Source organism: Lotus japonicus, chromosome 1, assembly GCF_012489685.1.
Source record: "Lotus japonicus ecotype B-129 chromosome 1, LjGifu_v1.2".
Lineage (NCBI taxonomy): Eukaryota > Viridiplantae > Streptophyta > Magnoliopsida > Fabales > Fabaceae > Lotus > Lotus japonicus.
In genome coordinates, this window is record NC_080041.1 from 100,634,161 (window position 1) to 100,647,851 (window position 13,691).

The 13,691-nt window shown below is 33.2% G+C and overlaps 2 protein-coding genes across 2 annotated transcripts; one reads left to right on the top strand and one right to left on the bottom strand.

The window, feature by feature from the left end:
• The first annotated feature begins 7,339 nt into the window (after positions 1-7,339).
• On the top strand, positions 7,340-11,211 carry LOC130728430 (uncharacterized). Its single transcript, XM_057579900.1, has 5 exons — positions 7,340-7,668; positions 7,998-8,868; positions 9,594-9,991; positions 10,649-10,718; positions 10,914-11,211. The coding sequence occupies exons 2-5, from the start codon at positions 8,099-8,101 to the stop codon at positions 10,975-10,977; spliced, it is 1,302 nt and encodes a 433-aa protein (XP_057435883.1). The 5' UTR covers positions 7,340-7,668; positions 7,998-8,098; the 3' UTR covers positions 10,978-11,211.
• An 878-nt stretch (positions 11,212-12,089) lies between these two features.
• On the bottom strand, positions 12,090-12,970 carry LOC130732329 (uncharacterized). The gene has a single exon (XM_057584398.1). The coding sequence runs from the start codon at positions 12,800-12,802 to the stop codon at positions 12,245-12,247; it is 558 nt and encodes a 185-aa protein (XP_057440381.1). The 5' UTR covers positions 12,803-12,970; the 3' UTR covers positions 12,090-12,244.
• Between the last annotated feature and the right edge of the window lie 721 nt (positions 12,971-13,691).

The following is a 13,691-nucleotide window of genomic DNA, read 5'->3' on the forward strand; positions in this document are numbered from 1 at the left end:
TTTGATACATATCAGATATTAAGATCTATTTTGTATTTCAAACTATTGACAAGTCCTCACGCACTCTGTTTATTCTATCTTGATATTGTAACACACATTGTTGTGTATGGGTGTTAGATATTTAATTTGAAGAATATGAGATGTCCATGTATTAGGATTTTATGTAGTTCTAAAAATGTAAGATCTTAGTCGGCTGTTGGTTATAAAATATTGTATTTGATGTTTCTTTATGATGATTTTCCACTACCATGGTTTACATATTTATTATTTAATATATTCCTATACATATTTATATTTATGTTTTAATTTAAACCTTTTATGAACTAAACTTTAATATGGATTTCGAAATGAAAGGTTTGTTACACCATCTTATGAATATTTTACTTGGACTATCCTTTTGCTAAATGACATTTCATATAATTTAGTATTAAGAGGTATCCAGTATTTCTGGATGAGAATGGACCAACCAAGTTCATGAGTTGCACCAATTTCACCAAAGCATCCTCCATAACGTGGGTGTTTGCTAAAAAAAATCTAAGTCAGCTTGGAAATTATTCCCTACAGGGTCCTTCAACTCTATCTCTACCTCTTCAAGAATTTCTGGATGAGAATGGACAAACCAAGGAGGCACATAAATATAATTCTACAAATATGTCCTAGAACACACAAAGAGCGTGAATCACAATTGATATTGGAAAGCTATTTAATTAATGTCTAAACTGAAGATGATATATAAAAACATCAATATAAAATAATTGCTCGCCAAAAAATACATCATTGTATTATTATTATTATTATTATTATTATTATTATTATATATATATATATATATATTACTCAATGATAACAATTAGTAGTTGATTCGAATTAAAATTCCTCGTGCATCGCACGGGTCAGCGGGCTAAATACTAGTATGTAACCTCAAGAAACAACTTAACATTACAGTACCCACCAAAAACATTGTTGGAGTGCATAACTGTCAATCTAAGTGGGACCGTGAAGCTGCATGACGTCCTTTACATTCCTGAGTTTAGCTGCAACTTAAACTATGTTTGGCATGTCATTTCAGCTAGTTTATAGCTTATTTGACTAGCTTAAAACTTATTTCAATAGCTTAAAAGCTCTTCAAAAGTGTTTGGTTAATGAGCTTATTTCAGTAGCATAAAGTTTTAAGCTATAAGCTATCTCAGGTAGATTATAGCTTATTAAATTTATTCTCATTTTTATCTTTATTATTTTATTAAAACACCACCATTACCCTTATATATTTATAAAAACACTAAACATATTTTCCCCTCACTCTTACGTATGCAGTTCCCGCCACACTGCTGCGCACTGTAAGTACTAAAAATATTATATTAATAAAAATAAGTAAAAATTAATATTATATTTTTAAGATGATAAATAACTTGAGTTAATAAAAATATTTAAAGTGATAATAATTTTAATATTAATATCATATAGGTATTAGTGTGAAAATACAGTAATGTTAAATATAAAAATAATTATACAAGTATGTCATTTTATGTCCTTTTACAATTTCAGCTTGTTTAAGAGCTAGTTTTACCAAACACTTTTGTTTCAATCACGTAGCTTTTCAGCTTTCGGCTATCAACTAGCTTATAAGTTTTCAGCTAGCTTATCAGCTAAACATGCCAAACATAGCCTAATTAGCGATTTGAAATACATATTGACTTACATTATACATGTGTTTACATTGAATTTTGGTAATCAAATAGATTTTAATATTTAAATTAGATTCAAGTCTGATTGTAACTTCTTTGATGAAAACATTTTTCAAAAGTGTATAAATATAAGATTTTATAATTCAAAGACCAATAATATGCAAATCTCAATCCAGAAAATTAAACAAACATCACCATAATACTTCATAGATTAGAATAATTTGACCCAGATTACAACATAAAAGTATAACCTGAAATGATTGGAAAGTAAAATTGCAATGAACATAAGTAATTTGAAAAGAAATTGCGTTCGAATATATTGAAGTCTTTGACCCATTGCTACAAGCCATGTTTTAAACACCCACACAAAAGAAGTCTTTACTCATCTGTCTATCCATTTATCTATCTATCTATTATAATATATTAATTTTGAAGCGCGGAATATTGCGTTGCCACTTATCATTTACTTCAACCACATGACATATTTAGCTTAGTTGTCACCTCATAGAGGCTAGATATCTTTCATTTTCCACTATTCTAAATGTAACTTCTATCATAATTAAATATAATATAATTAAAAAGTAAATATAAATCTATTAAAATAATTAAATATCTTATTAAAAATACAAATAGTACATCATCTAATTTGATATATTAATATTATATTTTCTAATCTCTCAACCATCTTACAAAGTAATTATATGCTCAGGTATTGCACGCGTCTTATTTTAATAATATATTAAATCTAATTTGAGATGTGGAGCTACCACATCAAAAACATTCACTCTCATTTCATGTCATATAAGTAATTTTAAAAAGTGGAAGCATTCTCTAATATTTATATTTTCAACTTCCAAATAACCATTTTCAGTAGCATTTTTAACTCCATCAACAATTCAACATCTAATACATGAGCCTTGAGATATGACCGAATGAATATAGTTAACCTTTCATCTCACCTCTCTTTATAATACATATGCACACATTTGAATCACCTTAATGTATAATGTTAAACTGTAAGTTACATATAACAAGAAAAACAAAAATTATCAACAAAAAAAAATATTAGTAAAACCTAAAAGTTATCAATAAAGAAAAATCACTAACGGTCAAATATCCATTGTTATTAAGTTCCTCATAAATATTTTCCCACGATTTTCAAAAGCCATCAGTAACTTAGTAACAGTCATAACCGTTGGTAAGTATCTAACAACCTCAACTGTCGTTAAGTTACCGACGACACAGATCATTAGTAATGTGCCAATTTGAACAAAAAAAAGTCCATTACTAGGAATGAAAGTGCTTCATCATAATTTTTTTTTAATATATTCCACTTTTCGTGGCAATATAATAAAAACAAATTATAGTTTGATAAAAATTACCCATATCATTTAAATATAAAACCTTAACACCAATTTCCATATTTAGTCCTTTTTAAATTAATAAAATAATCATAACTACTAAATATAAAATTAAAAAATTAAATATTGAACATTAAAATTATTTAATCACTATTTTATTTATTGATAATTATTATATTAGGTATAATCAATCTTTGTATATTGAGAGTTCAAAAAAAAAAAATCTTTGTATATTGATAATTATTATATAAAAACATATTATTAATATGTAAATTACTTTCTTACATATTTATCATATTTGCAAATATAAACTCATAATATATCTAGACACTTCTAGATTATCCCATATAATTTAGGTCTTTTAATTCAAAAAACATAAAATATATGTTTATTTAACACACTCTTAATGTGTGTTTATATAACCAACATATATAATACATGTTTACTATATATGTGTGTGTGTGTGGTGTATCTATATACATATACAAATATTCACAATGTTTTTTTGGGTTGAAGGGAGGGCCAAGGCCACAAAGAATATTTACAATATTTTATGATATATTTTTTTTATTGATATATTAGTAAAGTTTTTTTTTGGTACATCGGAAAAGATATATTAGTAAAGTTAATAATATGAAAAGATTACATTATATTTTTTATTTATTAAAATTCTTATTAATTAATTAAATTTATTTAAAATAATTACATTTATTTAGTATGAGTACTTAAGTTAGTTTTCATGAATTATTGTTAGTTCTATTTATAAGTAAACTTTTAATTATTATCAAATATTTGTTTGGTTTGGGGTTCTTTAGGTTGTAGCTGCTTGGTTAGTGACGTTTGTTTTCGCCTCGGGATTTAAGTATCTAGAAGTCTTTTGGGGCTTTTGTATTTTGTTCCTCTGTGAGGTTTTGAGGGGTCAGTTGTTGATCTCATTTTTTACCCTTATTTTTAGGTTTTTTTTTCTTTGAAGATGAATTTTTCACCTATGTTAATTTTCAATATATATAAATTCCACTTTCGAGAAAAAAATAATGACACAATTAATATTTCAACTTTCTATAATACTTAACATTTTATTTGTATGTTTTAAAAATATTATTTTTCTAAAAAAAAATATAATATATGTTCGCGTAACGCGCGTGTCTTATATCTAGTTGAAATTGAATGAAGTTCTTTCCAACAAGGTATTGGCCAATTAGCATGAAACGAAATGGAGGCACTGTAAGATTACAAGAAGGACGATGAAGCTCAAGCTCAGTTACTAGCTATCGATGAAGTTGAAGTTTTGAATACTCATAATAACGAGATCCTAAAGGCAATAAACAAGACTACCATTACAAACAACAAGCCTCCTAATGTTATAACGAGAAATGTTAGCATCTTCACAGGATGATGTCCACTTCCACATCAATGCATAAATATAGGTTACTGTGAGAACCATGTTGACAAAGGGTGGAAGCCGCATCATCATGACCCACATCAGGGCTGAAGCTAGGTACGGATTAGCAAATACAATGTGGAACCTTTTATAAGTTGTTAATGACGAACTTCAACAAGTCTTGGACACATGCCGCCTAAAAATAAAACATAAATAAGTGTTGTTCTTAGAGCTTTTTTGGAGACTTATTTCAAGTTATATTATGTCTATCTTAGCCATGCTTGGCTAGTTTCCTTTTAGCACTTGGGTTGTAGACTTTTTTCTAGTCTTATAGTAAAGAACAATCATATAAAATAGTGATTTTTCAACCAACAAATGGAGCAAACGACATGCTATACTAGTTAGTTTTATGAGTGGTATCAAAAGTGATGACATCTACAAAGAATTTGTAATATAATCGTGACCTAGAATCCACCTATAGTACTTATAATATTTATTTATCATTAAAATTATTTCATTTCCGTTAAAGTTACATATCATTTTCATTTATATAGGTTTTTTTTGTCAAAGATTGATTCATCAGAAAAAGGGGCCCAACCCAAGACGGACACAAACATCAAGGCCTAATAAATAAACCAAACAATAAAAACAAGTTCTGCCAACATAACACAGGAGAAGCACGCAAAGAACATTTTCACGTGAATAGGTTATGTAAAAAGGACAAATAGTGGCCCAACTATTTTTTTCTAGTGTTATTAAGGTGCAGAAAGAAAAAGAGTACAAAAATTAAAAACACTTGAACGGCTGGTCGTTTTAAACTGGCCTTAAAATTAAAATCTTCAGACCTAATTGACTAAATGCCATCACATTTCCTTGAAGCACCGCACAACATCGTCAATTCCCTATCTGTCTTGAACCTTTTATCTTTTCGTTTGGCTTGCTTCATGCAGCTTTTGCAGCCCTGGACTTGTCAGTTGTCACACTCACATCGGAGGTCGAAGTGTTATCTCCTTATTCCTTCTTCGTCTCCATTTCTGTCTCTGTTCTCCATTTTTTGCCCAAAAAGGGCCTGCGGCTCAAATCAATTTTATTTTTTTGGCCATGGAGCCCGGGCAAATGCCCAAGCTGGCCGGGTGCTGGATCCGCTGGGAGTGATGTTAATGTCTTCAAATTCTTGTGAGGCTCAATTACCAAAAATAGTAGTTGTTATATCCTTGCTAGATGAATCAATACCATTATCGTCCATTTAGTTGTTGTCCATGAGTTTAAAAGAAAAACATATATTAGCTTGAGTTAAGAATTAATAGCAAACAAAATCAATTCAAACACTAGAAAAAAACTCTAGTATATCATCAATGAGATCATGTTGTCTTCTCCATAAAAATATTACAGGGTTGATACAATACCAAAGGACTCTCAAATTGTGATTTGGTTCCATAGCATTATTTATATTAACCAATTACACACACTTCTAAAATAATCTCATGGCAAAGTTAGCAACCGTAAAAACCCAGTAGAATTTTATAATCACATTAGGACTAAAATATTGTGTAGTAAGAACCACACCTCATGATACTACAATGTTTCCTACAATTGTATAACCTAACATAAAGAAGAGAATGATAAGGAAATAAAAAAATACCGTACAAAGAGCATAATCAAGTTTATGACACCAATTTCCCCAAATCACTTTAGAATGCCCTCTTTTTATTCAACGAAAAATGAAGCTATAGAAAGAGTGATTGAGATAGTAGTCCTTAAGAAATGGGATGCGCCAGTAGAGAAATAAGATTCACCTCTTCCACTGAATGATGAGTCAACACTCGACTCCTTGATTTAACATAAAAACAAACGAATGTTTCTGGATGCTACTATCTTGTGAAATCATGTGAGTCAAATTAGTGATGAATATAAGCCATTGGATTTTAATATAATACACGGTTAAAATTTAAAGTATCTTTAGAGGCTTACGCATGGAGTAAGTGTACCCCTCCTCTTTATTAAATAAGCTAAGCACATGGAGTACGTTGAATAGCATGATAAAAAACATATTATTACTACAATAGTTTGGTTAAGTAACATGCCGGTCTATAACCTAAGGGCTCGTTTGGTACGCTATGTAGTATAAGTCCTGATAGTAATAAGCTCGATTGTATTAGATCTGATAGGATAAGCCTGATAAAAATTTAATACTATACAATGTTTGGTGATACACTGTCTAACTCATCATATCATTTAGATCAATACAATCATATATTTGATGAATGGTAGTTGTGGTGGAGAATACTGGTGGTAGTGGTGGCAGCGACGGTGGTGGTGGTAGTGGTGGTGGATGATGCCAGTAGTGGTGGCGATGACAAGGTTGTAGGGTGATGGTGGTGGTGATGACAAAGGGAGGTGGTGGCGACAACAATGGTGGCAGTGGTAGCAGTGGTTACGGTAGTGGTGGTAGTGGCGATGACGATGGTGAATTTGATTGTGGTGGTGGCGGTAATGGTGGTTTGACAATGGTGGCGATGGTGAAGGGTGGCAGTGGGTGGTGGTGGTGGCGATAATGCCGTTAACAGTGGCCGCAACAACGACAGTGATGGTGGCGATAGTTTTGATGGTAGAGGCGGTGGTGGTAGTGGTGGAGGTGGTGGTTGTGGCGATGGATTAAATAATTTCAAGTAACTTATACATCACACTCTTATATCATGTCTTATAATCTATATTGTTGATCAAATAATTCATCATTTAATATATAAGAATGTATTAATGGATGAATAAGTCTATACAGTACAATATAAGAATTAATTGTATTTACTTAATGCTTAATATGACGTACCAAACCAACGATAAAAACAAAACAAAACCGGTACCTGAGAATTGAAATCAACCAGGGCCAATTTCGTAAATTCAAAGGTTAGCGGCGGCTTCAACTCTCTCCAATCTCCATATTTGTGGCTCCTGGGAGACCCTTTGCGAGGAAAAACGAGAGAAAAACCCAATTTTTCTTTGTTCTTCCAATCTTCGCAATCCTCACAGAGCAAATTTATGGATAACAGGAGCAAAATTGGTTCACTGCAACTGAGTTTCATCGCAAAATTCTTCCAGCAATCGGTGTTTGGTTTTGTAGTTCCATCGCTATTTCAACCCCTCGATAGATCCATTCCTTGGTTAAGGTTTCTGGGTTTTGGTCTTCCTGAATAGCATTCAAGCTACCCTTCTGTCTCGTGTTACATTTTCTGCAAAAATCAAGGTTAGTTTTCATCTGGGTCTTCTTCTTTCAGCTCAAAATTTATTCTTTCTTTTCTCTTTTTCAAATTTAGTTTCTGGGTTTTTCTGGCATGATGTGTGATGTTGTATCTTGTTTTGAGTTGTGGTTGCTTTGAATTCTCTGTTTTTGCAATTTACATGGTTTAATTTTAGAATTTAGCTTTTTAAATTATGACTTTGAAATATTAACTATTTAATCAGATTATGTTTTTTATTTATTTTCAATGTATTATACAGTGATTGGCTCACATACTGGCACGTGATATGATGCACAGTGCTTACAGTTGTTGACTTGGAATTTTTGCAATACAGGTTCCAGATTGTGGCTTCTTGAGTGTTTTTGCATTTGCACAAGTGTTCAGACAGAGAGATAGCAAAGTGATTGGTGTTCAAATTATGGTGTTTGGACTAAGATGACCATTTTAGCTGGATCTTCGACTAAGAAGATGTCGTCGGCTAGGGGTCAATCCTCTGGTTGGGCAGCTTTTGATCTCAAGCAGAGAAAGAAGAACAATCTGGAGTCTGATGCTGATAAGGACCCTTTCCCAGCTTTAGGAACTTCGAGTTCTATGCAACATGTTGATAATAAGTTAGCCAAGAAGAATCGTGTTCCTTCGAAGCCTTTCTCTTCGGTGATTCTCCCTGCTAAAAATTTCCCTCCATTGAAGGAGGGTGGGAATGGCAAAAAGACCATGTTAGTTTTTGACTCTACTGAAAAATGCCATGGGAATACTGTGCAGGGAGATGTTAATTTAGCTATCAAAAGGCTAAAAGAGCAGCATCTTTGGGCTGAGAATAGCTTGATAGAGGATATATTGGCTGCTGTTGATAATAATGTTAATAAGGCCTCAGCTTTATTGGAAACAATGGCCTCTGCAGTCAACTTTGAAGATAATAATGTATCAAGTGATCCTAGAGCAACTACTTCGGATGATATTACTGATGAAAGTCTCACTTTAGAAAATGTTAAAGATGACATTCCCTTCCGCTCTAATCTTGTTAGTCACCTCCAAGATAATGATGAAGACTCAGAGGTTAGAAATGCTTCCTCAGATCAAAAGTTTTCTGGTGTTGATAACCTGAGGTTCAAAATGAATATCCTGTATTCTGTTCCTGTTGAGCCTGAATGGGAGGATGATGATGTTTACAATAGTCATCGAAAGGATGCATTGAGGACAATGAGGTATGAGTGCTCATTCATGTATTCTTTCTTGAGATGGTATTAATTACTTTATGACTTGCTTGTATGTGTTTGTTTTGAAAAATCATTTATTTACCAGCATTTTCCTCTCATGTAATATATATGTTTCTTCCCCCTTCCTTCGTTATCTACTCTTGTATAAGATGATGTTGCGAAACATGTACACCGAGGGATGAAATCTACGCGCAGTGAAACATATTGATCATGCTACTGTTGAGAAATTCTCTTGCCTATTGTTAACTTCTGATCTGCATGTTTCCTACTTCCTAAACGTGATGGATATCTTAGACTGCATTATATATGTTATGCCTTTGTTTCATGTTCTTTTTTTCCGGTGTGAAGTAGTGGTGGTGAAATTCTTGACTTAGTTCAGCCTTATCATGAGTTTTTCTAACCAAACTGATTGCAATTTAATTGACAATGTGAGCCAGTTCCTATCTTCTTATCTGTTACATTGTACCCATATTGTCTTTAGGTCTATGAACTCTTTGAAATGTGCTAAGAGAAACAATTATGTAATCTGAATCAATGAAAATAGCATCATTGAACTTGTTGAGATTTGGTTTTGGATTTTCAATTACTTTTCGAGAAAGAGCTTTACCCAGTTCTGATTTTATGTGATAAAGTTTACAGTTCTGTGTGTTCTTTTAGATACTCCTTCAGATTTGAAGGGTCTATTGAGACTTTATATCCTATCAATTGAACAGGTCTGCATCGCGACATTCTAGGGCAGCTGCTGGTGCTTTTCTAAAAGGTGATCATTATTCTGCGCAGCAACATTCAATGAAAGCTCGGGAGGAATGGCATGCTGCTGACAAGCTTAATACTGAGGCAGCCACAAAAATTTTAGGTATTAGGAATAATGAAAATGATATATGGAAACTGGATTTGCATGGTCTTCATGCAGCAGAAGCTATTCAAGCATTACAAGGACATCTCTATAAAATTGAAAGCCAAGGCTTCCCAAAGAATACAGCCACTTCAAGTGTGAAGGAGAATGGGCTTGCACATTCAACTATCAGATCTCTTAATGTCACAAACAGGGAAAATTTGGATAAACAAGCGCCATTAAGGCTTAGGTCATCAGCTTTACATGTCATAACAGGTATTTTTGCTTCTTCTTGACCTTGGATATCATACAAGATGTCTACGTAAGTGTTATGTACACTTTCACTGGTCTTGGGATTCTATTATAAGTCATAACTAAGCCCATTATCATTCTCCTGAATGTTCCTTTCAACTTTTTACTGCTGATCATTCTCTCTTGCTAATTGTTTCTTTGAAAAATTTATAAAAGAGGAATATCTGATAAAATTATGGACAATGAAGGAACAACATGTAGTGGTTCATTGAAAAAATGTGGCTTATGATTATTTTGTCCAAAGAATTTCTCCTTTGGTATCTGTTGGCACCTTTGGGTTATTTTAGTTATTGAAGAAATGATCGATTTTCTGAAATACAAAGTTTAGATTTTGATTATTTATTAAGTAAACAAGTATGAAGGGGAGCCGTGGTGCAACAATAAAAAGATGATGCCATGTGACTGAGGTCACAGGTTTAGGTCCTGGAAAAAGTCTCTTGTGTAAAAAACAAGGTTAGACTGCGTACGATAGACCTTGTGGTCGGACCCTTCCCCGGACCTTGCGCACAACATGAGTTTTAATGCACTGGGGTGCCCTTTATTAAGTAAACCTGTATCCGTTCATGGAGTCAGCAATCAGCTTTAAGGATGGCCATAATTATTGCCTTTTTGTTGCTACAGGTATTGGCAACCATAGCCGAGGACAAGCTGCTCTTCCTTCTGCTGTGAGAAATTTCCTCATTGAAAATAGGTGGAACATCTTTCCCTTCAGTATATTATCTACACTCATGCTCCCTTCCCATGCTGACTCTTAAATACTCCTTTTCCTTCGTTGAGCGCACTGAAAAAGAAGAAAAAGGGAATATACCTTGGTTCTTATTATCTTTTTTTTTATATCCAACCTTGGTTCTTATTATCTTGTATGTTCATTTGTTTTGTTCTGCAGATACCGTTTTGAGGAGACTAGACCAGGAGCGATCACAGTGTGGCCCAAGTTTCGTCAAAGTTGATTGCTAACCCCATTAGGAACATATTCTTGTATTGTACCATTGATTGCTGACATGGGGATCATAAATATAGAACTATGTATACTTTGTGTGATTTGTATCATGTAATTTTTGTCAAAGTTTGTATTAGTTGATCATGTCCATCTGCATTCAACAGCAGTGAGATTCAGTTCCGCATGTATTACATTTATTCTAACCTATTTATGTAGAATAAGGTATTTATCTTGGCTTTGGAAATGAGCAAGTTATTTGAAGTTTTTCAGATGGAGATTCTTATTTCAGAACTTAAGACATAACACCCCATTCAATAATTACCTCTACTTGGTGCTTTTGGAAGAAAACCAACATTAGCATTGCCACATGTATACAATATTTATTTATGACATATTTTGTTGTCAAATCAAATATGATAGCTAGCACTTTTAATAAAGAAAATTCTTAGAGATCGATAAATGACAACTTTATATAGTGCGGAATTTCTTTTTTATAAAAAGTAGAAAGTCATTGATATGATTTGGAAGGAAAATATGCCATAGGAATAGGATTACCTCTTGATACGTGACAATGGTGACATAATCTTTTGTTATCTACGTCACCCGGTTAGATTTTAAGATTTTAGAGCACTCCAATGGGGGTTTTTTAAATCCAGTTGGAGCACTTAAGCAACATTGCTTATTTTGAAACACTACTAGAGCAACATGACATGACAGTCTGATTGCTTAAATTTAAGCAACCGTTGCTTATTTAAGTAACAATTGCTTATTCTCTTTCTTCTTGCTTTTTTATTAAAAAGTTATATTTTTCTCTTTCCTTCATTAACTTGAATCGTGTCATAAGTCATGACCTTGAAATAATATAAATATGTGAGGTATAATGCGACTCAACCAAAAGTAAAATAAGCAACTATGGTTGGAGAGAATTCTGCTTGGGTTGCTTGAATCCTATGTGGCAGTTTGAGGCCACCAGAATAGTGTTTAAGCAACCCCACTAGAAACCATGCATTGAAGATGCTCTAAAGTGGGGACGGAAACCAAAATTATCTATAAAAAGTTGGAATCAAAACCATGAAAAATAGATGGTAGGTTCAAAACGAAATTTGCCTGTAAAATTAGGGATTATAGTGAAGTTTCTGTTTCTCTAGTTTTATTGAAGATATATGTGGAAATACTTCTTACATGTAGTGATGCTTATTACAAACACTTGTCCTTACATTATTGTATTACATCCACATCTCTTTCACTCTAAAAGAGACTAGTAATACCCAACAAAATCAAACAGCATCTTCATTCTGAGCTACACTTTCATAACCTGCACCAGAGACATTCTCAATCTCATAGGCATCATATCCAGCCCACAAAACTGCATGAAGCAAAACCACAGGCATACTGGAAGCCAAAGTCACAGCAAGATGAATACCCGCTTCAGTCAAAACCAGCTGCACAGAAGTTGCAATTGCAAGCAAACACAACACAAACCTCTTATCAATGATCCTATGAAGCAAAACAGAGTTAGGACATGACCTTAGGATCAAACAGTAAACTGTTGTCACATAGGTCATGATAACCAAAAGAATCAACGACACCTTGCGCTCTGGGATCAGGGTTATGAAGAGTATGATCCACACGAAGAGCGTGTAGTACAATCCCAGATTCGTGAAATTTTTGAGGATTCTAACTGCTGTAGCTTCTGATGTTGAGGGAATATCAATGGGGCAGTAGAATTTGAATTTGAACTCATGGTACAGCTTATCTTTTGCTTCATAGTTGTTGTCAGTGGATGAAGGGGTTGAGGAAGTGGGTAATCTCTGTGTGGTTCCAAAATTTGCCATGACTAACACTTGAAAGTGGAATTCAGAAAACACAAAGAATGGTTCAATTGAAGAAGAATTCTTAATGAACAACAAATGATACTAGAAGTTTGTTCCAAATATGTCACAAAGAAGACTAGTAAGAAGATGGGTACTTTTTATTTTACTTTGTGGAAATTGAAACGGGACCTAATTGGTATATATAGAAAAGGGAACATGATCAATTATTTCTGTGAGGACAGCGAGTTCAAGACTTAGACTAGTTCTGTGAGGACAGCGAGTTCAAGACTTCGAATAGCAAGACTTAGACTTAGTCAAGTATTACTAGTTTGTGTGAGTTCGGTCACTGCCACACGATATTACATATCTTCAGGAGAATAGACTGCTTACAAAAGAACTTAACGGTGATACGTTAGCTAAGTATTATCTATAGTATAATTTGCATGCTTTGACCACCGTCCCCGTCGTCGCCTTTTGTCCGCTCAACCTTCGCCTCTGTCACCACCGAACCTTCTTCTTCCTTCACCTCACCTCTGCTTATTCTTCTCCTTCTTCGATATTCCTCTTCTCCTTTCCCTCTTATCCTCAATATGATATTTGTTAGTTAAAAATAAAGAAATTGGTTTATTTAATAATTAACACACTTGGAATAAAAGAAAAAGAAGAAATACACGTGGAAATGATGATTGTGTAAAAATTGAGCCACATAAGCCTGAAACACGGGTAGGGGCCCAATTTGATTAAAAAAAATTCCAGGAATAACATTTCATGATTTTATTTCCAGGGACTGCTTTTGATTTCCTATACAATTTCAGGGACCTCCAGCATATTTACACCTTATTTATAATGTGTTTGAGTAAACAACTTAATTTACTGCTTATGAGTTACGATTGCAAGTATTCATCGCATA